This window comes from Leucopleurus acutus (assembly GCF_964270905.1).
Source record: "Leucopleurus acutus genome assembly, chromosome: 1".
Lineage (NCBI taxonomy): Eukaryota > Metazoa > Chordata > Mammalia > Artiodactyla > Delphinidae > Leucopleurus > Leucopleurus acutus.
The window spans coordinates 93,295,191-93,322,817 of NC_139142.1; the positions used below are offsets into that span (position 1 = coordinate 93,295,191).

Genomic DNA, 27,627 nt, shown 5'->3' on the forward strand with positions numbered 1-27,627 from the left:
CCTTTGTAATTGACTTGAGTGCTTCTGCCCCAGTCATTACAAAGCTCCCATCTCAGTGCAGGACAGTGAGGAGTCGGGCGTGAGTCTTGCTGATGGCTTGTCTTTCCCAAAGCATGTTTTGTGGAATGGGCCTTTAGGGCTGCAGTTTCCTGCACAAATCTTGGCCTCTGTATTTTCTCCTGCAGTCTGGTTTCTGGTTTGGATGCGCTCAGATGAGCGGCATCTCCCGGCTCCCGCTGACACCCCACAGGAGGTAAGTGTATAAAAGGCCAGAGGCCACAGTTGTTCATGGGAGGAGGACTACCTGGCAAAGGTGGGTGTTTTCCATGTGGAATACTGTTGAGAAGTGCTCCAGGGCAGGGACTGACCAAACTTTTTTAGTGGTCGAGGCACTTGTCTGAATTTCTTGGGATGAAAATCATTCCTAGCAGGTCGCTGGTCTCATCTGGGTGCAAGGATAAGTCATTTTTCTTCTGCATCTTTTCAATACATCGACCTTGCAATGTCTGCACATGGAAGCTTCTCAGAAGTGTGACCAGGGTGACCTTCATCATCACCATGGCAATGTATTTTCCCGCACAGGCCCGGGGCCCAAAGCCAAATGGCTGAAAGTACCTGTAAGGAACCTAGGAAAATGATCAGACAATTAGCCCGAGAAGTAAAGGCTAGAGTCATGCATATCTGTTTGATTCACCCTGAAAACACTGTGAGTCAGAATGCTCCTTCACGGAGAGGAATGACTATAACTCAGATAAGCCTCTTTCTCCCTCCAGTTTGATTCACCCTTTGTGATACGGACACAACTTCAAACAATTCCCTGTTTTGCTTTTCATGTAAATACTCAGCTAGCTCTGTGGGAAGACCATGGCTTTACTGCTGTTCTGCCAGTCATTGAGGCAAAGATTGTTTTTGTGCCAGGGCATATAACATGATGACAAGGACAAATTTAGGCAAAGGTGTGGATTCCCTATTAGTGCCAAGGATCTAAATATATTTAGTTATACAAATATTTAATGGGACACCTCTGCCTGTCTTGTCCCCATTTGGACTCACATAGTGCCTGGCACTTAATACACGCTCAGTAAGTTATTTTTGACCAATTGCCAACATGGCGTGGGTTGCTTAACTAGAAATGGAATGAATTAGACAGCTAGTTTTACTAAGATCATATTTCCATATGCAAATGGAAAAAGGGGACACAGAGGGAACTATCAGGATAATTCAGGTTAAAAAAGTCATTGCCTAGAATTGACATAATGGAGGCAGAATCTCCAGTACACCTCAGTTACAGAAAAAGAAGAAGCTGAGGCTCTTGTAATTACAAAGTCGTATATAGAATGAGGCCTAGTGCTTGTGGGGCCATTTGAGAAACCAAAGGCCCACTGCCAAAACCAAATCTTTTCTTCTCACTTGATTTCCATCTGAAGCAGGAGTGGATTTCCTTGACTTAGATGATGCTACGGCTGAATCTACATGGTGACAAGGTGATAAGTTTAAATGGAAAAGTTAAGTTTAAATGGGTTGGTTAAAGAAAATTTGCCTCATTTTAAGCAAATTAAGGGCCTGAATTATTCATCTTTTGACCTATTGTGTGGCCTCCATGAAGACATTTCTGAGAGCTTGAGAGCCAGCCTCCTTGCCTTGAGGACAGACATGGTGGTTGTGTTCCAAGCTAGGGGAAATGTGTTTTCCTGGTGAGGTGTGAAGAGAATGAGTAAATAGAATGAAATATACATGGTGCAAACACAGAAACAGAGAGCACTTAAGAGGTGACATTTTCAAGAGTGGCACACTCAATTTTAAGGAAGGGCTCTTACATTCCTGGCAAAGTTTTCAAGAGTAAATTCATTGGGCTTGGGGAAAAACTCAAGTCTATGCATTCTTCCAATATTCAGGATAATGTTAGTCCCCTTTTTCACTGGGTAGCCATCGATGACATCATCCTCTAAGGCTTTGCGCATGACCAGGTCCACGACAGGCTGGTACCGCATGCTCTCATAAATAAAGTTTTCTACCACTTTTAGTTTTTGCATATCGTCAATCCTTATGTCTCTTTCACCTGTAGAAGAAGATAAAAAAAAAAACAAAGCTCATGTTAGTTTTAATATACGATTGGTATTAAAAATACTGTGCTTTCCATAGAACAGTTTGCTCTTGGTTGAAAAAAAATTATATCTATAATTCTAATATAAACCAGCAACCTGCATTAAATATGTTATGTTTGGTCCACAGAGTGTCTTATGAAAATTCAGATTTGAAGTCAATTATCTTAACACCTGGGCTTTTCATATTAAAGTCTAAATTTCTAGAAAAATAAAAAAGGTAAAATGGGACCCACATTCCCACATGGCTCTGCAGTATCATGTAGACCTACCCAAACTGCTTCAAACATTTATTTATCTGCCGCCTCTGTGGTTCTTGAGTTTTGTCCCCTACTCTAAATTCTAGAAGACGTTCATTCCTTCTCTAGTCAAAGTGAGATGGTGAGTTTAATCAGGTTCAAAGAAATTTTCTCTTCTGGTATCCTGTGCAGTCATTTGTCGGAAAATATCACTGATAGTCTCTCCTCCTCACCTCATCAAGAACAACCTGGTGTGGTAGTGTGGCAAGAACCCCCTCTCCCCACCACGACAAAAGGGGTGCCTCAGATCAGCCCTGGGTGAACTGGGAATTGACAGATCCCTCGTCTCAGCTTGGCCTCACACTCGTCAGAGAGGTTCAGATCACTCTCAGAATTGGCAAAACTTCAAAGCACCCTCAAATGGGGTATCACTTCTGCAGAATCAGAATCAACCCAGGGTCCTGAGGCAGCTCTGTCTCCTGTGCAACTATGTTATTCAGGAGTGGTCTCACTTAGAGAACTCTAACCACCCAGCCCCTCACATACTGCTCTCTGTACACTTAAGAGTTTAATGGGCTGTGTTTATCTGGGGTGGGGAGGTAGAGGGTAGATGATGGAGCAGGTAACCAAAGGTGTACCCTTGGAAGTAATTACCAGGCATGCAGGTCTAGAGGGAACACGTACACATGTGCTAGTGGTTGTTTGGACTTTCCATCTGTGCAGAGGTCTGTTGAAGCATCAAGGGAACATCATGGGGCACAAGCACTTTTCACCTCTCAAGGAAATTGTATTAAAGGTTTATGATCTCAAGAGCAATTTCCCCTGTGTTGCCTGTACCCCCATCATTCTGTGACTCTCACTCCACTGAGCTTGTTTCTTGAATTCTCGTTTTCTCACGAGACTGAGAGCCCCAGGATTGCAGGGATGGCACTGGCTTGTTCAACACGGTGCCCCTGCACCTGGCACAGGACCCATAACCTGAAAAGGGTGCTTGAGAAAACATTCCAGAATTTGAAACCCAGATGTCATTCTGACTCCTTGCTATCTACCTTCCCAGGCAGTGGCCCTCCTATGGCAATGCGTCTGCAGAACCCTTTCACATATTTAATCCGTGTATGAAATTTCCCCTTGTCATCTATTTCAAGCAGCACTCAAATGGTTTTAGAGATAAATAAGATAAAAATTTTTTAATAATATGATGCCTTTATACAGCAAAATAGGTTGTTTCCCAGGGATTCTGTAAAGTCAAGAAAGAAAAATCTATATCATTACTGATACCTCTTCGCATATGTCTGAAATGTGTTCCTAAAGAGATTACTTATGTGAAGCACACTCCAAATAAGGCATTCTGTTTTCTCCAGAAAGCAATTCTGACTTCTTCTGAACGTGGCAGTGTCTCCAGGGAAGGGTGGGGATATCCAAAGCAGTGGCAGAGTGATGCTGAAGCAATGGCAGAGCAGGGAGGGGACAGAGTGGGGAAGAGCTGAGCAGGGACCTGGAGGCTCTCCTGCAGAGGAGGAGGAGAGGGTGGGGGAGGGAAACTGATCGCTCCCCTGCCTCTGCTATCATCACCCTTTCCTCCTCCCTCTGCCACCACCTGGAAGAACGGGCTGCTTGAAACCCAGAAACACTGCAAAAAATGATAGCCATTTCTTTGGGTGAAAAAAGCCTTTTGTCACTGATAAGGTAGCAAATCCTTGTGGATGATCCCGTGTTTTTTAAAACACAAATAAAACCGCATATAACTCTTTTTGAATTATGGTTTTCTGAGGGTATATGCCCAGTAGTGGGATTGCTGGGTCGTATGGTAATTCTATTTTTAGTTTTTTAAGGGACCTCCATACTGTTCTCCATAGTGGCTGTATCAATTTACATTCCCACCAAAGAGTCATGTACCGAAATGTTCATTGCAACTCTATTTACAGTAGCCAGGACATGGAAGCAACCTAAGTGTCCATCAACAGATGAATGGATAAAGAAGATGTGGCACATATATACAATGGAATATTACTCAGCCATAAAAAGAAACAAAATTGAGTTATTTGTAGTGAGGTGGATAGACCTAGAGTCTGTCATACAGAGTGAAAAGTCAGAAAGAGAAAAACAAATACCGTGTGCTAACACATATATATGGAATCTAAGGAAAGAAAAAAAAAGGTCATGAAGAACCTAGGGGTAAGATGGGAATAAAGACACAGACCTACTAGAGAATGGACTTGAGGCTATGGGGAGGGCGAAGGGTAAGCTGTGACAGAGTGGCATGGACATATGTACACTACTAAACGTAAAATAGCTAGCTAGTGGGAAGCAGCTGCATAGCACAGGAAGATCAGCTCGGTGGTCTGTGACCACCTAGAGGGGTGGGATCGGGAGGGTGGGAGGGAGACGCAAGAGGGAAGAGATGGGAACATATGTATATGTATAACTGATTCACTTTGTTATAAAGCAGAAACTAACACACCATTGTAAAGCAATTATACTCCAATAAAGATGTTAAAAAAAACCCCGCATATATGTGTTTATGTGCCCATCAAAAAAGACCTTGAAGAATACACATCAAAATATTAACAGTGATTCCCCCTGGGGAATGGGAAGGAGAGTGGAAGGGATCAGGAGATACTACTTTCTGCCTTATACATCTATTATTTGAATTTTTTCCAATGAGCGTGTGTTTTTTTATATCAGAAAAACACAGAAACCTGTCTGGCATAATGAAAATATGACACAGTGAACTGCTCTATTGTTCTCTGGGTGGATTCTAATAAAGATTTTGACATAAGATTTTTAGGACCTAGAAGCTGATACTCAGAAGGAATTGTTTTCTAATCTCTATTGTTTGCTTGATAAATTCTTACCAACAACAGTCTGGATTTCCTTCATTATTGCCTCTTCAACCTGGGGGTGCTTTGCAATGAGAAACAGCATGAAGAACACAGAGACGGACATGGTGTCTGGCGCTGCGATCAGCATTTCCAATATGCACTGGTCCACATTCTCTTTTGTCAGGTCACCACGTTTCTGAACAATTGAAATGAGGAGAAACATTGGAAAAGTGAAAGGTTCAAAACAGGAGGGAGGGTGGCACTCAAGGATCAACAGACCTCAACAAAATGAAATTACAGAAATAACAAGTCTCTGGAATTGACAATGGACATTTTCATTAATAATCTTCAGCTCAAAGCTGAACAATTTAAACATTTATCTATGTATTTAGTGTCTTTGCACTCCCCTGTTTTCATATTTTATATTGTGCAGACACAGAGAAATTTAAATCTTAAAATTCAGTCTAATCTGATTGTCTAATAGTGGGCAGTTTGGGTTGGGCATTATAGAAATACTAAACCAAGGGCTTCCCTGGTGGCGCAGTGGTTGAGAATCTGCCTGCCAATGCAGGGGCCACGGGTTTGAGCCCTAGTCTGGGAAAATCCCACATGCCGTGGAGCAACTGGGCCCGTGAGGCACAATTACTGAGCCTGTGTGTTTGGAGCCTGTGCTCCGCAACAAGAGGCCGCGATAGTGAGAGGCCCGCGCACCGTGATGAAGAGTGGCCCCAGCTTGCCACAGCTAGAGAAAGCCCTCGCCCAGAAACGAAGACCCAACATAGCCATAAATAAATAAATTTAAAAAAAAAAGAAATACTAAACCAAATATTTAAAAACAGAAACATGCAACAATTAACAAGAGGAAATTTTAAGACACCTATACACAGTCATACATGCATGTTGTGTGGGAATTATGATTAGTGCAGGTCTGTACCTCGGCAAAAATCAACTCAGTGGCAAAATCCATACAGTCTTCCAGTTTCTCTGCTGTTGAAATCCTCTGTCTTTTTTCTTCTATCAGAATTTCCATGGCATCTTTCAAATCCTTGCTGGAAGTAAAAGTAAAAATATAATCTACTTGTACTCAGTTAAGACACCTAAAAAAATGGATTCATTTGCCATTTGTTTAAATAAAACAATCTATTTAAATTGAAGCCATTAGTTCTCATGAATAACTGAATTTATACTTAATTCTTTGCAAATATCCATAAATTACGTATACATTACACTTCATATTAAGGAACCGGAGTTAGCCAACATGTCTAGGTACTGGTAGCAAAATCAAGGCTGTAACCTATAGTTAAAGGTTAAAAACTGTTACCGAAAGGCTAAATCCAATATATTTTTTAAAGTATTGGCATGATAGAGAAAGATGCATACTGTCTTTCTCACTTGTATGTGGAATCTTTCTCACTTACATGTGGAATCTTTAAAAAAGTGCAAGATCATAGATACATGGAACAGATTGTTGTTTACCAAGGCAAGAAGTTGGGGGTGGGAGCGAAATTGGTGATGGGGATTATCAAAAGGTACAAACTTCTGGCTTTAATAATAAGTCATGGGGATGTAATGTACAGTATGGTGACTGTAGTTCATAATATTGTGTTGCATATTTGAAAGTTGCTAAGATAGATCTTAAAAGTTCTCATCACAAGAAAAAGTTTTGTAACTATGTATGGTGACAGATGTTAACTAGACTTTTGTGATGATCATTTTTTAGAATATATTGATACAAATATTGAATCATTATGTTGTACAACCGAAACTAGTATAATTTTAAATGTCATTCATACCTTAACAAAAAAGTATTGGCACATTGCAAGGGTATTGCAAAAGAATTTCTCTAGGTCTTTACTGCTTTAGGTCATAGGAGATATTACCTAGTTCACTAACCATTGGCAAATGTTACAGAGAGAGGAAAGTTGCTAAGATAATTTTAAAGAAACCAAAGAGAAACTGTTATACAGTCTCATGCAGCAAGTTTCTATGGGCCTGCTGACCATACAGAAGCTAAACTAATGACCAAATTTAACTGTGGACCAATAAGACTCTTTAGACGACCACAAATTCTGACAGCAGTGAAGAGATGAACCATTTATCTTATCGATTCAAATCACAATAAGCTCCGGTAGAAACAAAGAGAAATGTTTAAAGGACCAGGTGTCCAAATCATCCACCTAATACTCATCATCCGCTTGAAATACATAAAGCAACATCAAGCTGACTACCTGGAGACTAATACTACTGAATTTCAAAACACGCAAACAGGATGAAGTTAGCTCTTCAAACAACTTTGGGAAATTGTAGAGATGGACAATTTAAGATAGTCAGGGACATCTGGGAAAGATATGAACAGAGGGATGGGGAAAACTAACATGTTTATTGCCTACTATGTGTCATGCTTTGTGCTGATTGCCCTACATAGAGGATCTCATTAACCTGTATCGCCACCACGGAGGGTATGTTATATTTTATTTCAGAGAACTTCCCAAGGACATTTGGTTACTAAGTGGTAGAGATAGGATACAAACCAGGTCTGTCTACCTTTAGATCCCCTGTGCTTTCCACTGGCGGTTAGAGGTGGCAAGTACAGTGGCTGGAAACTTACACTCTAAAAACCCACTGATTATCCAATAGGCTATTGGGCATTTGTCTAGTCTTCTGCTAGACTAGTCTGACACCAAAGCAAAGCCATTTAATGACAGTTTTAGGATCCCCCAAGATATAAGATGCATAACTAAACAAACAACACGTCTTAAAAAAGTTCATCATGAAAAAAATTCTCTTGCAACTACTGTCAATTCTGACAAATTGAATTAAGTTAAATTCATTCAGAAGCAACACAACAATAAAATGATTTATGTTTCCATTTTTCCAGACATGCAAAGAGAATTTTGACTAATGATAAGGATAGGTTCAGCCAACCCTTCTCTTCAACTCAAAATACACAGCAGTGTCCTAGTTCCAGAGATGGAGCTCTCAGCCTCCTAGGGGAAAACTGCCCTGGGCCAAAGTCTTCCTTTCCCCTGTGGTCTGGCCACATGCTGCCAAATTGCTGTAGGAAGTGTTTCACCGGCAACTTAACAGCTCCCTTGCGGTCTGGAGAGGAGAAAGCTTGCCGAAGAGGCCAGCAATAACTAAGACACAACACAGATCAATCCAATCTCAGCAATAAATATTCCAAAATATGTTACTTACACAGACTTTTCATACTTTCTGCATAGCCAAGAAATCTTAAAGAAGATGTCTGGTTTGAGAAGGAGAGCTTGCCATGCATCAAAATAACCCTGGATTTTAACCACGATGGCCCTTTCTGGAAAAACAGAAAAAGATCAGAACAGATGAGCAAAAATGTGAGCCCAAGAATGGTACACTGCTCAGAGAAGATCCCCTGTAGACTCTCCTACCATCTGGGACTCTAAGCAGGTCAAGGTTCCACCTTCACTGGGTGTTTCAGCCAGGGGAATGCCACTAAACAAATCAACACTAATTTATTCTGCTTGGCATCTAAACTGGCCACGTTAACCAGAGATTTGCCAGTTTTCATGTTTGCGTTAGAGACACAGCCTAGAATCTCACATCCTTCTCCTTGGCTGAGCTGCCAACACCTTCTGTTTACCTGACCGTTTGAAATAAGTAATTAATGCTGTTATGGCCTCAATTCTGGTGCCTGGAAAGGCAAAAAGCCTCCCCACTCTGTTGTTTATATTTCGGTTCAGAGGGTGGAATTCATTTTGGAATCTTCAATGCCTTGTCCTGAGTCTTGTGCACAGTCAGATCTTAACGGATGTTCTTGAATTAAGTTGAATACTAGAGAAAAGAAAACCCCTCCTTTTTTTTCAGATTATACACAAGAGAAGGGAAGAGACATTTGCAGATGCAGAAACTGCAGTTCATAGAAATGAAGAAGCTTGCCCAACAAAGTAGAACCACTGTGGCAAGAAGTTCCTAGGCCGGAGCCTGGTTCTATCTAACCTCAGGGCCATGTCCTTTCCTCTTCGGTGCACTGAGTCCCTCAGGCCAAATGAGAGTTTAATAAGGATCCGGTGAGCAGAGGGAAATATGCATAAGTCTGTATGGGTTATGAAGGTTCTTAGACCGCAGTCTGCATCCATAAGTTAACAGAGAGCTGTACAATTCCCTTTACTTGATCCCTCCTAAGAGTCAAGGCTAGTGGGGAACCAAAGAGCAGGGACTACTAAAATAGGTACCTGTCATATCTTAGGAGAGATGTACGTGGAACAGGCAAACAGGACTTTCAGAGTCCCTGTGTGAAAGGGGATGAGGCAAGAGGCTGTGACTAATGTCCTCAGAGTGAATGGGGCTCCCATCCTAATGTCAATCAGATGGGGTTCCTATGACTCTGGTAAGGAATCATTAAAGATGCAGGGAGATGATTCGAGGAGAGTGGAGTGGAGAAAGGGAGGGCTTATTGCTTGTCTGCTTGTCCAAATGTGGTCAATCAGGGAGCAGGTGTGATAGCTCAGCTGGTTTGGGCAAGTGTGAAACTCTTGCCGTGTTCTTATGCCTGTGATGTTCTTCCTTCAGATCTGCACATGGCTCATCGTCACACTTCATCTGGGCTATTTTCAGACATCCTCTCCACAGAGGCCTTCCTGACCACCCTTTGTCTCCACAAGAGCTTCAGCCTCCCACTGACCTCCCCCTTCACTTTCTAGCCCTTTGCCCTGCTTTGTTTTTTTTTAAGGCACTTATTATAGCCGAATATATTATTAGATAGATAGTTTTTTACTGTCCATATACCTACTAGGATGTAAACTCTTTGAAGGCAAGGACTTCGTCTTGTCCAACTGGTCTATCTCCAGAACCTAAGCCTGGCATGAAATAGGCAATCAATAAGTATTAGTTGAATGAATGTATGAATCAATGAACACTGCTAGAAATCAAGTTAGGAGAAATTACATTAAGCTGACAGCAGCAGAATTTAGTGGATCCACGTGATTAATGTTTGTTCTTTTGTTGGCCGTCGAGTTGTATGTGTTTAATATTTGTTTCTGTAATATAGTGAGGAAAGCAGTTTCTTGAGTGAGACATCTTGCCAGGATTGTTATAAATGCTAAGTGACAAAGTTTATGTGAAGCAACTTTTTATACTGCTTGGCACATAGTAGACACTAATTAATGTTAGTTATCATCATCATTTCCAGCAGCCTCTGTACCCTTATCACTGTATAGATAGAGTCAAAGTTTTCATACCTAGTAGCTTTGAGGGAGGGGTATGAATGTGCACTTATATGTATGTGTAGATAGATAGATAGAATGTGTATATGTGTGTATGTGTGTGTGTGTGTGTGTGTATATATATATATATATATACACACACACACACAGACATACATACATATATACATGTATATATGTATATATCATGCCCAAAAGAATGGTTGGTAATGGTTAAATACATAGGTTTGGTGGTAGGATATATTTATGACCAAATCAAATGATCACATCTGTTAAGTTTCAGCTGTGGGTAGCATCCTATTTCCTAGAGCAATGAGGCGAGATAGATACAAATGAAATAGAAGATGGCCCCTGCTATAGATATTTATGATCATATAAGTGAACAAGGCAGACATACCAGGAACAATTTTTAGGAATACTTAGAAAGGTTTAAAGAAGAGCAGTGTACAAAAGAGCATATCTTTACTTGAGTCTGTTATCCTTCTCATGCCCTGTTTAATAAAGGGCCCAATGTCAAGTCACAAGAATGAAAATTTCAGTACCGTCCAAGGGGATCCCCAGGAAGAGCTTGTTAGAGGTGTCCAGCATGATGCGCCGCATGAGGGTCAACACATCCACATAGCCCAACTCGTTGCGGACCTCCTCCAGCCTGTCCAGATGCTTGGTGATGGAATCAGCACAGACGGTCACCATGCGCACCAGGCCGGGGCCAGACAAAGCTGAAGGGTACACGTCAGAGTGAGCCGCCTCCAACTCCAGGGCACACAAACTATCAGGCAATTTTGGCATTTTGTGTTTGAAGCTTAATTGTCCATATTTTTATTATGGGTGGAGATTTTCATATTATTATTTATACTTTTTCTGTATTCTCTTATTTTTCTCTATAGCAGGTTATCACATTTATGGTTAAAAATGAATGAATGAATAAATATTTTTAAAACAAACTATTCAAAACTGAACTTTTCTTCATATGATGACATGTCATTTGTGAGATTACAAATGAAATATTTAGTACTTATGATCATAAATCACCAATCAGCGATTTTCCATATTTATTATATACCTTTCCCTCTAAAGACAGTTTGGATTTGGTCAGGGTAATATTTTATGTTTCAGTGGGTGGTAGAATATTGCTATAGAACTATTCAAATTGGATCTTACCTTTTTGATCTAAGGTGCTTCCTGTTTAATTATAGGTCATATGTGTAAAATGCTAGTCTTCTAAATTACCAAACATACCCTTCTTTTAATATCAGTTTCTCTTCAATCTACATCCAGATTTATTGTACTCAGTCAGTGTCCTAACAGCAAAACAAATCTTTGTTGTTTGAGCAGTCTTCCTCACAGGACTGGGAACTCTTTTAGGGCAGTGACAACCTATTAGCGTTGTACTTTGAGTCTGTAGTACGTGGTAGCTCTCGATATATTATGTATTTGTCAAATAGAGGAATGAATGAATGAAACCCGGTAGAGTGAACTGGCTCTGATCTCTTACTTTGCTCTGCTCCCTGACCGTCTTTGCACTAGTGAGTCATGATGGTAGGTGGTCTAACATGAGTGTTAACTCTTAAAATCCTTTTTCTCCTTGTTCTAAGTTTAAGTTTTCTTTAGGAGTAATTAGTTTTTTAATGTCTTTTATTATTCAGACGTGCTGTTAGGGTCCTCCAACAAAACAAATCAACTGTGCTGCAGAAGCCCCTGGTGTCACACTTTGCAAATAAGAAAGGAGACCTGGTGAGTGGTCCTAGAGTCTAAGCATTTCCACACGTATAAAAAAGAAGTTTGTGTTGGCAGCATACTTTCTGACTTTAGGAAGGACTTGGAGATATGAAAGGTAGGGATGCTGTTTCCTGGGTGACTGTTACATCCAGAAGTGGGACAGATGATTCCTTCATGAATCAATCCTTTGCATGGCTTTGATTATCACTCCCAGGCTGATGTATGATTTGCCTCTATGTTCAAGAGCTTGAAGCCACATTTCAAACATATAAACAGAATGTAATATCCCTGAAAGGGTCACAGGCCAAGGAATGTGGGCAGCCTCTAGAAGCTGGAAAAGCCAAGGAAGCACTTTCTCCCTAGAGCCTCCAGAAAGGAACACAGCGGTATCAGTGCCTTGATTTTCGCCCCATGAGACCCATGTCAGACTTTTGACCCATCAAACTGTAAGGTAATGAATGTGTGGTTTGAAGCCACTAAGTCTGTGTCAATTTGTTAAGCAGCAATAGGAAACTAAGGTAGTGGAATCTGTGCTAGAGTTGTGCTGAGTCTTGGTGATGGGCAGCTCTGTGGAGGGGGATCACCACTAGACTGGGACAGGTGTAGATTTTCCCCGTCTTGGCAGCCACACAGGTGGCATCTAGGTTCACTACAGAGGCTGGCTGGAGGGAAGAATATCCATGGTCCCTGGTCAGACCTACAACCCATCTAGTGCCAGATTCCATCAATGATAAGGTTTCTAGTATATGACCATCTTCTCTGATGTTAATGTCAAAGGTTGGTCATGATTATTTCCCAAAGGCTTCCATTCCAGCAGCATATAGTAAAGGGGGAAATCACTAGATAAGGAGGTTTGGGGCCCAGTTTCTGTTCATCTGTATCTGGCTATGTTGCCTGGGGGAAAAATCACAATCTCTCTAGAAATGTACTTCTTGAGTATAAAACTCAGAGGCTGAAAGAGATGACATATACAGCCCTTCTAGTTCTAAAATTCTCTAATTTATTTGCAAATTGCTTTCTGTTAAAACATCTGGGAAGTCAGCCAATGATTCAGCAAACATGTTGGCTATGTTAAATCAAGGATATGGCTGACACACTAATTGACATACACGCTAGTTGAAGTGACCTTAAGTATATAGAGTGCTAATTCTTTTTTACATCCATGAAATGGATGTAAAAACAGAAAGAACAAAATTGAAGTGGTTAAATATGTGGGTTCTGGGGTTGTCTTCTTTGCTACCATTTACTAATGGTAGAAATTGGGTAAGGTACTTAACCTCTTTATCCTTCAGTTTTCTCATTTGTAAAATGTAAGTGATAAGAGTATTCACCACACGGGGTTGCTGTGGGATTAAAGTATCAAGTGTTTAAAACAGTGCCTACTTTGTAGTACATGTATAATGAATGTTAGCTCTTATTATTTCAAAACTGTGAAGAAGCAGAAGTTAAAAATGATTTTAAGACAGGCATATTCATAGACAGAAGAGCAGACTATACCCAGCACCTAAATACCTTTTGTAAAGAAAGGTCGAACGGCTTTCCAGAGTGCTGGATTATTGTTAAATATGATGCCTTTCTCATGCATGCCGATGCACTGCAACCCAAGTTTGCTGCCGAATCGGGATGTGTAGTGACTGTGCTTCATTATGTGGAACATACTCGAAGACCTGCAGAGAAAGCAAACCTTGGTGTTGATTTTTAAGGGTCCAGAGAACTCACGGTAATGAGTTTGACTACCAGTTGGCTCTCATAGCAAATGCATGTTGATCTTGACAAAATGCATAAATTCTAGTGTTCAGATTAAATAAGCACCTGTGTTAGCACAAGAACCTCCTTCAGCAGTTGAAACATTTCTACCTACTAGCTCCCTGTTTGAGCATCACTAAAGATCAATACACACACACACGCGCGCACGCGCACACACACACACACACACGCACAGTTATTCGTTATTTCCCCTTCTTTTTAACTCCTAGTCTCTAAAATATTACCCACTACTGTGGTCAGAGCTGCAAGCCTGTAAGCAACTGAACCCTCCACACCACCATATTCCTGAGAGCCTCCAGCCTCCAAGAAGTCCCTCTCCAGACAGTGCTCCCCATGCAGAAGTGAGCCTCATAATTGGAAGTTGCTGGAATACCTGAAGTCTTACCTCTTTGGTTTTGGAAGCAGCAGTTCTGCCTGTACCACCCGTCCCCCAGAGGCCCTAATCAGGCCTGGCCCCTCCAGGGGAGTATCATTATAGGACTGAAGGACATCTCCTGGGCACCTCTGGCCCTGGGCTTGGCTGGCTGGGCTGGCCTGGAAGGCTCTCTCTGGTGGTGACAGCAGCTGTCTTGGGGCTCTGTGTCCATCATGATTCATCAAGGTCTCCAGGGTCACAGAGTTCTCCCAGGACATAGGACACGCTGAGCCATTAGATAGCCCTTGCTGTGGCAACCCTGGGACCTTGCGAGGAACCCAGGCTTCCTTGAACTTCCTGGTTCCTCTTCCACTGCTCTGCCCTCTATTCCCACCCCCAGGCCTGGCTCTTAAGGCCTGAGCTGGGTCTTCAGAGCAACTAGGAAGGAGCAGGCAGCCCCTCCCCACCCATGTCCTCCTTCAGGTCTTGCTTCCTGCCCCAAATCCTACTCTAATTGGGGCACGATAAGGCAATGAGCATTATAACATGTTGTAAAATCCTAGCTGAAGACGTCATGGGGCCTCTGTGTTTGAAGAGAATATTGTCTTCTTAGGACAGTGGTACAGAATTCTTCTGCAGAGGAGCTCACTTTGGTGCGAAGATGTTTTATTAAGACTGCTTATAAGTAAGGCTACGGCATTTGAAGGAAGAGTGGATAATTTGGATAATTGAAAGGATAGGGTTTTCTATGTATAGTATCATGTCATCTGCAAACAGTAACGGTTTTACTTCTTTCCAGTTTGTATTCCTTTTATTTCTTTTCCTTCTTCGATTGCTGTGGCTAGGATTTCCACAACTTTGTGGAATAAAAGTGGTGAGTGGGCATCCTTGTCTTGTTCCTGATCTTAGAGGAAATGCTTTCAGCTTTTCACCATTGAGTATGATGTTAGCTTTGTGTTTATCATATATGGCCTTTATTATGTTGAGGTAGGTTCCCTCTATGCCCACTTTCTGATGAGTTTTTTTCATAAATGGATGTTAATTTTTATGAAAAACTTTTTCTGCATCTATTGAGATGATCATATGATTTTTTAATACTTTTTTAAATGTTTTATTTATTTTATTTTATTTTTATTTATTTTTGGCTGCGTTGGGTCTTCATTGCTCTGTGCGGGCTTTCTCTAGTTGCGGCGAGTGGGGGCTACTCTTTGTTGTGGTGCGCAGGCTTCTCATTGCGGTGGCTTCCTTGTCGTGGAGCACAGGGTCTAGTTGTGCAGGCTTCAGGAGTTGTGGCTCTCGGGCTATAGAGCACAGGCTCAGTAGTTGTGGCATATGGGCTTAGTTGCTCCGTGGCATGTGGGATCTTCCGAGACCAGGGCTCGAACCCATGTCCCCTGCATTGGCAGGTGGATTCTTAACCACTGCACCACCAGGGAAGCCCATCATATGATTTTTATTCTTCAGTTTGTTAGTGTGGTATGTCACACTGATTGATTTGTAGATATTGCAAAAATACACAAACAACGAAAGATCAGAAAAAGAAATTAAAGAAAAAAGTCATTTACCATCACATCAATAAGAATAAAATACCTGGAATAAACCTACCTAAGGAGGCAGAAGATCTGTACTCTGAAAACTATTAAGACACTGACACTGATGAAAGAAATTGAAGACGACACAAATGGATGGAAAGTTATACTGTGTTCTTGGACTGGAAGAATCAATATTGTTAAAATGACTATACTACCCAAGGCAATCTACAGATTCATTGCAATGGCAAATTATCAATGGCATTTTTCACAGAACTAGAATGAAAACAATTTAAATTTGTGTGGAAACACAAAAGACCCTGAATAGCCAAAGCAATCTTAAGAAAGGAAAACGGAGCTGGAGGAATCAGGCTCCCTGACTTCAGTTTATACTACAGAGTTAACAGTAATCAAAATAGTATGGTACTGGTACAAAAACAATAATATAGATCAATGGAACAGGATAGAAAGCCCAGAAATAAACCCACGCACCTATGGTCAATTAATCTATGAGAAAGGAGGCAAGAGTATACAATGGAGAAAAGACAGTCTCTTCAATAAGTGGTGCTGGGAAAACTGGACAGCTCTTTGTAGAAGAATGAAATTAAAACATTCTCTAACACCGTATACAAAAATAAACTCAAAATGGATTAAATACCTAAATGTATGACCGGATACTATAAAACTCCTAGAGGGAAACACAGGGAGGTCACTCTTTGCCATAAATTGCAGCAATATCTTTTTAGATAGATTAATGGAAATAAATGGAAATAAATGGAAATAAAAACAAAAATAAATGGGACCGGATTTCCTGGTGGCACAGTGGTTAAGAATCCACCTGCCAATGCAAGGGACATGGGTTCGAGCCTTGGTCCAGGAAGATACCACATGCCACGGAGCAACTAAGCCTGTGCGCCACAACTACTGAGCTTGCGCGCCTATAGCCTGCAAGTGACAACTACTGAGCTCGCGTGCTGCAAATACAGAAGCCCACGCGCTTAGAGCCCATGCTCTGCAACAAGAGAAACCACCGCAATGAGAAGCCTGCACACAGCAATGAAGAGTAGCCCCTGCTCGCCCCAACTAGAGAAAGCCCACGCGCAGCAACAAAGACCCAAAGCAGCCAAAAATTTTAAAAAGTAAATAAATTAAAAAAGATAAACGGGACCTAATTGAACTTAAAAGCTTTTGCACAGGAAAGGAAACCATAAACAAAACAAAAAGACAACCTACAGAATGGGAGATAATATTTGCAAATGATGCGACTGACAAGGGATTAATTTACAAAATATACAAACAGCTCATACAATTCAATTTAAAAAACCCAATCAAAAAATGGGCAGATGAGCTAAATAGACATTTCTCCAGAGAAGACATACAGATGGCCAACAGGCACATGAAAAAATGCTCAACATTGCTAATTATTAGAGAACTGAAAATCAAAACTTCAATGAGGTATCACCTCACACCAGTCAGAATGGCCATCATTAAAAAGTCTGCAAATAACAAATGCTGGAGAAGGTGTGGAGGAAAAGGAACCCTCCTACACTGTTGGTGGGAATGTAAATTGGTGCAGCCACTATGGAAAACAGTATGGAGTTTCCTTTAAAACCTAAAAATCGAGTTACCATATGATCCAGCAATCCCACTCCTGGACATATGTCCAGAGAAAACTATAATTGGAAAAGATACATGCACCCCAGTTTTCACAGCAGCACTATTTACAATAGCCAAGACATGGAAGCAACCTAAATGTCCTGGACATATGTCCAGAGAAAACTATAATTGGAAAAGATACATGCACCCCAGTTTTCACAGCAGCACTATTTACAATAGCCAAGACATGGAAGCAACCTAAATGTCCATCGTCAGATGAATGGTTAAAGAAGATGTGGTACATATATGCAATGGAATATTACTCAGCCATTAAAAAGAATGAAATAATGCCATTTGCAGCAACATGGATGGAGCTAGAGATTATCATAGTAAGTGAAGTAAGTCAGACAAAAATATATGATATCGCTTATATGTGGAATCTAAAAAAAAAAGATACAAATGAACTTATTTACAAAACAGAAAGATACTCACAGACATAGAAAACAAACATACAGTTACCAAAGGTGAAAGAGGGTTGAGATTAATATATACACACTACTGTATATGAGATAGATAGCCATCAAGGACTTACCGTATAGCATGGGGAACTATACTCAGTATTTTGTAATAACCTATAAGGAAAAAGAATCTGAAAACGTATATATATATATATATATATATAAATAACTGAATATATATAACTGAATCACTGGGCTGTACACCTGAAGCTAACAAAACATTGTAAGTCAACTCTACTTCAATAAAAAATTTTAAAAAGACTAAAGTCAAAAAAAAACCCAAACAAAACATATGGGTCTGCCTATATATATATATATATATATATATATATATGTATATAACTGAATCACTGTGCTGTACACCTGAAACTAACAAAACATTGTAAATCAACTCTACTTCAATAAAAAATTTTAAAAAGAGTAAACTCAAAAACACCCCCAAAAGGTATGGGTCTGCATCCTGACCTCAATAGTTACCATATATATGACATTGGGGAAAACATTTATTCCCTTTATTTTCAATACTGACACAAATAATAACACCTATATTATAAGCTACTATAAAATGTAAAAATGCTAATAATTATAAAAGCCCCTGATTTCACATTGTTTATTTTGCTTACTTTTATTAGATCTGCCAATGTATGTACGTGATAAATATGCCTTGAATAAAATTAATGAATAATATTTTAAAATAATTGAAAGCATAAATGGATAGTTATTCTCTTCAGGATAAAAGGTGGGGTGGGTTTATTAGATAGTGGATGCAAGCAGCACAGGGAAGGCTTGAGAGGAAACAGCTGAGATGAACCTATGTTTATGAGGATTTGGGGAGGAGAGAGACTCCTCATTCACTGCTCAGTAAAAGAGGGACTTTAGAAGAAAAGAATGTCTGTTGGGAACTCATGAAGTTAAGAATCAAGTGTGGGTGGTATAAACTAATTTTCATCTACCAAGAGAAAAATTAAGAAATTCTGCAGGTGACTGCATTTCCTGTGGAAAGGAGCTGAGGTTGGAAAAGGTTCATGCAGGGCCTAGACAGAAGCAGGCTACCTGGGTGAGGGCTAAGTGGTGTCTGTGACCATGATGAGCACGGCTCAGGAAGCTGGAAGTCCAAAATGTCCTTGTTAATAAGCTATGTGGTTGACCCTCCTTATGATGAGTGAGATGGAGGGGGTATGAACACAGACGGGATGGAGTTTATCAGAGCATAGGAAGATATAAGCAGGACATGTGGTGTTTGTATGTCCATTTTTTTCATAAGTGCCAGTTGTTTGTATTATAGGCGAAGACTGAAGACCAAACACCCCTTGGAGAAATCAAACGAGATTATCTAAAGGTAACGAGGAAGGTCAGTTCAGTGAGGATACACAGCAGACAGACCAGGGCAGAAGGAGGTGCAGACAGCCACCCCAAAATCCTTACCCACAGGGGCACCTAGATACGGTGAGGGAGGGAGGAAAGAGAAGTCATGTCTCAGCCACCTCCCTCCAAGTTCCAGCCTTTTTACCTATGACCCTGGTAATGCCACCTCTGAGGTGTGGGGCCCTCGACTGACTCTGCTGCTGAGTAGACAATAGGACCACAGGGTTTGTGCTCAGGCACAGTCAAGGTCTCATGTATCACCCTCCACCTCCCCATGCTGGCAAAGCTCTTCCAAGCACGTTATCCAGACTCCTCTGTGGGGCAGGACAACAGGCTCTTCAGATTACAGGGTTTATGTCATAGTGTTTATACATGGACCACACGGCCAAGTGCAAATTCCCCTTAGTAACATGTAAGCATGGCAGTTCTGCAACTTCAAAAAATTTCCACTCGAGTAGCTTTAAATTGATAGGCATTTTTCTTGGAGATAATCAGAAAAAGGAAGTGGAGTTTGGGAATTAAAAAGAGTGGAGAGCAGAGAAGGAGTAGAGGTTTTCTGCAGTGCAGCTACAGGAGACATGAAGAAAGCCAATGCATTAGTCTGTGTTTTGGCCATGTTTACAGGGCAGGAGCCAGAAAGTATATAAAAGTTGCCCATCCTGTGTGCTCTGGCGAGGAGCTGCCATAGGCAGAGCTAAAGTGATTGAACCCTTAACTTCGGGGCTCGAGAGCTAACCTGCTCAGGTCTGCTAGGGAAGTTAAAATAGATCTTCCAGAACTTTCCCACATGAGGATTACCCATTATCCCATGTCTCCAAGGCCAGAGTGGAATTCAGAGACACAAATCATGACATCAGAAAGGAACCAAACATTTGGGCAGAGGAATAAACAGAAAATATGTACATTATAGCAGGAAAGTAAAATATATTTATAAATATCTTTTTGATAACTGCAAATGAGGGAGAATCTGGTGTGCAGGGGATAGAAGATGGAAGGAATTGCACAGTGCTCAATTGTGCAAATTCAAGATGCATAACATATTTCTGGTGTTAGCTTTATTTTAGTTGTTATTTTTTCCCTTATTTTGGTGAAGTAAATATTGTACACGTTTTCGTGTGTTCACTACAACTTTAGTTCTTCCTCGCCACTTCTGTACTAAAATTCTGTTTCTCAACTGCAAATTCTCCTACTATGGGTGTCTTCTGAACACATAACCCTCAAAGATGGGGAGTAGCTACTATAACCTACATAACTGTTCTTGCACTGGGCTAGGGTGGCCATCTTCTCACTAGCTCCTCTCTATCCAAATTGCAACTGGCTCCTAAACGGATGACTTTGCCTTAATGAGGTTGTTCAGTAAGTGCCTGTGAGGACATATTGCCATAGGAGACCCTGGGCTAAAAGAGCTCAGCTCTGGCTGAGTAGATAATGCTGTGGGCTACGTACTAGCCAAACCCACACATTTGTGATGGATTCCAAGGTCCCATTTAAACTTTAAAAGAAAGGCCCTGAAATAATGGCAGTTCTGTGAAATGAAGACAGAATTATTATATGAATAAATTATTTACTTGATATATATTTCAGGAAGAAAATCTTATTTTCAAATCAAAATACTTTCTACTAAGTCAAATATACTTTTGATATAATTCCAGATAATATTCAAATTACCCTAAGTTTTAGACAAGTTTTTATCTTCCTAGCAACTATAAAAGCAAAAAACAAAAATCCAGATGCTTCTATTTGTATTCCAGGGAATTAATTTGACCAACTAGCCAAAATTTTGTCCTGTATGGAAACATCATGCTATACAAAAGACTGAAATTCTTATTAATTAATAGATTTCAGGCCTCTAGCTTTCTTACCTTCCACTACCTCATTGTATAATTAAAGCAGAAAGTAAGTAATTTGTATACTCTTTACTCACAAACTCAGATCTACAAATTTTAAGTGATTAGTTGACAAACAGAATACTATTTTTCTGCTCTGACCTTTAGAGCTATTGAGTATATCATAAAACACATTGGTCTGTCCATATGTTTTGAGGAATTACTGGTCAATTAAAAACTTGAACCCAAATTTAAACTAAGTTAAATCTTAGTTAATAAAGAGCTACCATTTAAAATCGATGTGTTCTTTTGGGGGCACCAACATCTCAGTTATCCTGAGATAGAGGCTCTGACTTGGCAAAGAACAAAATAGGCAAGACAGAAGTGATATACACAGCAAGCCAAGTGTGACTAAGAACAAGCAATTTAAAACAAGATCACTTATGAAAAGTAGGCTTTATCTAACTGGAGTAAATCAGGAAAGTGAAGAAGGGAAGGTTGGTGATGAACTAGGGATGCCAGCCCAGAGCTCTCCTGACATTAAGAATAGTAGAGACCTCCTTCCCACAATGCGAGCCGGCCTGTAACACCAGGTGAGGGAGATGTTACATTGACTGACTGACTGACTGACTGACTGACTTACTGACTGGCTGGGAGAGTGAGGACTTCTTACCACTGAGGAGAGACTAAGTGAGTTCCCAGGCTCAGAAGGAACAGTGGGTAGTATAAGATGCCTGATCCCTGGGGGTCATTATTCTTCTTGAAATGTGACTGAGGTCAAAAGACATCTCCAACGATGGCAAACCTATTGTCTCTTCAAAATGAAAAGTAGCCAGGAAGTAAGTCCTTAGGTGGTAAAGAAAAAGCCACCCTCCCATTCTGAGTTTAAAGAACTCAGACACCTGTGGTCAGATTCAAGATTGATGAGTACTAGGAATACAAGGGAGACAATCAATGGAATATTTGGTACCAAAATTTTATAAACACTTGCCTTGTGTAGACCTGTTCTGTGCTTGTGACTTACACTCCATCAATCTTACCACATTTTCCCTGTCCTTTGCCCTCTAATATCCTTACCCAGGTTTGATACTGAGGTCTCTGCAAGAGAAAAAGAATCTTTGTAACAGAGATCTGACTGTAACCACCCTAAGCTGACCAAATTTAGTATCTCTAATATGGGAACACCTTCCCTGGTCTCTTGATGTGATGCAATGTGAAGTGCCTAGAACTAACAGGAACGTATTATTACACAACAATTAACCTGAATCGAATAGAGCCTATAGACCTAGTGTTCAGTTTGTAAGCAATACCGGGAATAGAAGAATATGTTCAATGACACCATAATGAGACAGTAAGAGAGATTTGGAATGTGGGACATCCTGTAAGGCAACTGATGTGGTCTTTTCAGAAGGTCAAGGTCATGGGGAAAAAGGGGGGAGGACTGCTCTTCTAACTTTCCTGTTCATTTGAATTTTTCTTACTAGAAAGTTGGAAAAATATTTTCTTGTCGATCATTAGAGTCTCTCCCTTCCATGCATCCTCAAGTCCCTTGACCCTCTGCTTACTTTGTCCTAGTTGCCTGGTAAAACCTCAACCCTGGCTAAATCCAGCTCTCAGTTTAGCTTACTCTGTGCTTGCACCTGGCAGTTGAATGGGGCCAGGGAAAAAACCATACATGCACATGGACACACACACACACACACACACACACACACACACACACACACAAACACTGGCAGGTCTCAGTTAAATTCAAGTGAGCCCTTAGTGCAGCTGGCAATTCTACTACATTTCCCAAGTCCAGTCACTCTCTCACTTTCCTGGATGACTGTTATATCCTGTCTCCTCTGTCCCCCAGTGTTGTACTTCTCACCTTTATTTCAACTACAGACTTCATTTCCTATTTTATTGAGAAAACAGAAGCAACTGGAACCTCTGCAAGTCCAACCACCAGGATCAGTGCCCATATATTCAACCTTCCCTCCTGTTACTGTGGATGAACTTCCAGGTCCCTTTTCAAGGCCGCATCCACTTGTTACCTGGACCCCCTTGTCATCTCACCTGGCACACTCCTCCTGTCTGCTGCATCAACACTTTCGTCTGTAACTTATCATTTCCATCAAAATACACATGTCATAATATCTTGTATCTTAACGAATAAAAACTCCTTGGACCAAACATCCCTTTCAGCTCTGTTCCATTTCTCTGCCTCCTTTATGGAAAACTCCTGGAAAGAGTGTCTATACCTGCTGCCTTCAATTCTTCTCTCCCCATTCTCTACAGTGGTCAGACTTTTGCCCCCAGAACTCCATTGAAACTGCCCTTACCAAGGTCACCCATGACCTCCCTGGTGCTAAATGCAATGCTCACATCTCCGTCCAGTCATGTGGCACTATCTGGAGAGTTGACAATTCCATCCTCCCTGACATGCATTCTCGCCTGGCTTTCAGACCACCACACTCTCCTGGTTTTCCCTTCTCTGTGTGGCTGTCCTCACCCTCCTTTGCTAGTTTCTGACCTTCCTTCTTAACTTCCCGTTCGGCGGTACTAGGCAAGTCAAGTCAAAATATCTGAAATGGAATCCTGATTTCTCCCCATCGCAAAGTTGCTCCACCCACCTTATCTTCTGTATAGCCCATATCTACCTGCTAATAGTGTGGACAACCATCCTGGTCTATCTGAGTTTTAGATTAAAAATCCCACAACGTGGGAAATCCTCTGGTCCCAAGTAAACCAAGACAGTCATTCACCCTACTGCTATACTATGTTTTACCCTGTTATTGTCGGTGTATTAACACTGTAACAATATATTCCTCTACAAGGGCAGGGATTTGGGGCTGATTTGTTCATGATAACCTGTTGTACATAATAAGTTCTTAATAAATATTTATTTAATGAATTAATGGAGAGCCAATAATGACTATGATAGATTAGGATCATCCAGTGCTTAGTATAAATTCTCAATAGTGGATGCTTACAAAATAAATAAATGAATTCCCTGTAAATTTATACATGATTAAAACAGGTATACAAATGCTATAACAATAATTAGTATTTAAATGGCTAACTGATGTGCAAATTTGACCCCAGTTAGCATGCTAAGTTCTATCTCCCCTTTATGGATGCTACCCACATTCTCCTTTTTGATACTATTACAAACACTAATACATACACATGACATAAAGTGTCATGCGTAACGTCTGTAGACCCTCAGTAATTTAGAGCATCCCCGCCTGGGAATCTCGCAGACTTTACGCACTTTAAGATGATCAGATGGAGCTCCCCCCAGAGCGCCCAGTTGCTCAGGCAGAATCCCGGCAGCACTTGTGCCTGACGTCCCGCCCCCCGAAGTTCTGCAGCTCCCCCGACTTCAGAACTCAGCTGACTTGAAAGTTGGGGCATAATCTCAGCACAGTTGTAATGACTACAGATGTCAAACTTTTCAAAAGAGAAGAAATCTGGCAAACTATTCAAAGAAAAAGAAAAGGCTTTCTGAGGTCCAATGGAGTCTTTTCAAGAGGTACCGGTAGTTCTGGAAGGACCTGAAGAGCAGACAAGGGAAGGAGATGGGGACAAACATGTCCTATTCCCGCGGGGAGCTCAGCCCTTAACAACAAAATTGAGCGGCTCAGAGGCAATTATAGAGAACACAGACTCCAACCAGAGAAAAGCCTATGAGGACAGAACAGGGAAAGAACTGGGAGAGCTGGGGGAAGGGCAGGGTGGGTTGTTGTCCAGGTCCTCAGCGTGAATCAGCACCTGACCCTGTCAGGGTGGCTAAGGTCACTTCCCTAACTAAGATAGCAGAGTGATCAGATGCCACCTGTGCTGTAACGAGGGTCCTGTTTCAGGAATTGCTTTTGGGGTTCCTGGGAATTTATCTGGTGATCTAAGTATCTAGTGTCTAAGAGCAATTTCTGTCCTGGTCCTCTGGTCCTTTCTCACATGCTTCATTCTTCCCTCCAGGTCTAGTCTTGCACTCCCAGCACCTGAGCTACACTTAGGGGTAAGAAAATTACACAAAACCCCTCCAACCTGCTTAGGTGTTTCCCCAACCCCAGGGAAAGGCCCCCTGCCCCAGAAGCTTCTTACCTTCTCTCCTCCCTCAAGCTCTGCAGCACATTGGAATCACCTGGGGCTCTAAACACTACCAATGCCTGGGTCTACCCCATCAAGAGACTGTAACAGTTGGGTTGTGGCCTGGGCAGTGGGGTTTTGAACAGCTCCCTGGGTGACTTTAATGTGCAGCCCGGGTGAGAAGCGCTGCTCTAGATACTGAACTGCAGGCATGATCCTTTTGGATGAATATCCTGCAGGTCCCTTTGCCTGTATCTGAGGGAAAGGGGTGACAGGGAAGGCAGACACTGACTTGAGGAGGGCTGGAAGGCAACTTGCTGTGCTGGGGGATCAAAGAGCAGAAGGCAGTGTCCCAGTCCTCCAAGCCCAATCGCCATCTGTTCCAGGACATTTTTGAGGCTCTAGTCAGTTGCACAAGTGAGTAAAGTGTTGATTTTGAAAATGAGAGCATATCAAATTCACTTAAATTTGGCTAGGCAGAGCTCCATAGACCAAGAGAAGTAAAATCCAAGAGTAACTCTGGCCTTGCCATTAGAGCAGTGGATCTGAAACTGGAGTGTGCCTCAGAATCACCTGGAGGGCTCATGGAAACAGATCGCTGGGCCCCGCCCCCAGATTTTCTTATTTAGTGGGTCAGGGTGGGACCCAAGGATGGGCATTTCTCACAAGTTCCCAGATACGTGGATGCTGCTGGTTGGGGGCCACCGTCTGAGAACCGCTGCACTGGGGTGTTTCACTGTGAACCCAATGAAATGACGTTTCCACCTGAAGCTATTTATGGTTAGATGTGTAACACGGTCTGCCTTAGCTACTCTTCAAACTTTTACACCACCAAACTGAGTGAAATGAAAAAAAAAACCAGGCAAAAACCGAGATATTAGTTTGGTTGAGAATAACATTCTTGGATAGGTAGAAATATTTGGAAGGATAACATGTTTTTTCTCCCCTGCTCCCTTCTTTTAAGTATTTGGTTCAAAGAATTGGGCTTTGAGTTCACCATGGTAGTTTCAGAAATGATGTATATCATCATGGCCTGAAAAAAAAATCAATGCACTTTCCAGAAATGCTTCACTTACTTCTGGGCAATAGTCTGTGTATCTGAAGAAACAATTCTAATAAATCAGTAAAACACCCTGGTCAGTCTTAGTTTGTGGGTAAATCTCTGTCAGGGATTATAAATGTAAAAACTCATTAATGAGACATTTTGGCAGATAGCTTTGCTAAAAATCTAGCAAAGATAGCTGAACATCTATGATATGTGCTCTCTTATAAACTCTTCATTTTCCATGATCAATCAGTAAGCAAACTAATATTTCACAAAGCTACTTCTTTAGTCAATGCATATTTTGTTAACCCTGGAGTAAATTCAGTCTGCTAAAGTTATCTGGAAAATATTAAGTGTATGGGGAGCAGGAGAATACCATTTCTTTTAATAGGCAATATTGTTCCTAATTTATATAAAATGACTGAGCAAGGACACTGGCACACAGTCACCAACAGGAGAGCAGAGTATGAATGGCTTCTTCATCTGCTGTCTATCCTCCCAGAGTTTCTCAGTAGCCTGGCATTAGAAACACATCAGCGAATTGATACAGTCAGAATATTTTTCCTCAGGTGTTTTTTGTTGTTGTTGCTATTATTGCTTGCTTGCTTGTTTGTTTTGATGCTTACTTGTACAGCTAAGACCAAAATCTTAGGAAATAGGAAAGCATAAAAGATAATACCTCTCCCTCAAGTGTGTTTTGTCAGAACCAAATCACCTGTATTCTAAGTTTCCACATTCACTGCTCAGAGAGATTTTGAATAATTTTCAGTCTTCCCAGAGTTCTTTATATGTACCTCTGGCTTCAAACAAGACCCAATTATTCTACTTGTCTCAAATGTGAGATTTTTACCTGGGAATCACTCACCTTTATTTAAGTAATGAAAACATAACTTTGGAAACAAAGATGGCAAAATATCAAAATAAGTTTGATTTTTAATAGGAAATATCCCAGCCTTGATTTTTAAAATATGTCACTGATTATTAACAGACTTACTTGCTAATAATGAGGGTTTCCTCTCCACATATCCAGACTCTCACGAATTCACCATACGTCTTGTTGTAGTAATTGCAGGTACTGCCGATCCCCATCCAGAGGAACCTGCAGTGGGAAATGAGGGGCCCAATTCCCAGAAAATAGCCAGGACCTAGGAAAGTCATCAGATTACAATCAGTATTTCCGTAGCACCAAAAAAACAAAGTACTTTAAATTACTGTTGTTCTTATTCCTTTATATCTACATGTCCTTTTACATCTTCTCATGTATAGAGGTGAATCACATACACAAAATGATTAAAACCACAACACAAGTTAACATGAGGCTCTTCACAGCTCTATGAGTAAAAAGTTGTCCAGTTGACACCACACCAGTTCCATTTGGTCTCAATCACTTCTGTCTGAACAAACTGGAATAGGTGTCTAGTCTATTCCTGCTGTGTTAAACTGTGTCTATGGGTTTCAAATACAAG

General features: G+C 41.0%; 1 protein-coding gene across 1 annotated transcript in view; it reads right to left on the reverse strand.

Moving 5' to 3' along the window:
* Positions 1–377: 377 nt before the first annotated feature.
* The window catches only part of LOC309972228 (aromatase), a gene marked incomplete at its 3' end in the record, with an annotated part of 32,891 nt that continues 5,641 nt past the window's right edge, over positions 378–27,627 (reverse strand). Inside the window, exons 2-9 of the mRNA XM_082855830.1 lie at positions 27,156–27,306; positions 13,596–13,750; positions 10,907–11,083; positions 8,362–8,476; positions 6,098–6,212; positions 5,197–5,359; positions 1,818–2,059; positions 378–626 (exon numbers count right to left, since the gene is read on the reverse strand). Coding sequence (XP_082711956.1) covers positions 378–626; positions 1,818–2,059; positions 5,197–5,359; positions 6,098–6,212; positions 8,362–8,476; positions 10,907–11,083; positions 13,596–13,750; positions 27,156–27,306 — 1,367 coding nt within the window. The remainder of the gene's footprint in view (positions 627–1,817; positions 2,060–5,196; positions 5,360–6,097; positions 6,213–8,361; positions 8,477–10,906; positions 11,084–13,595; positions 13,751–27,155; positions 27,307–27,627) is intronic.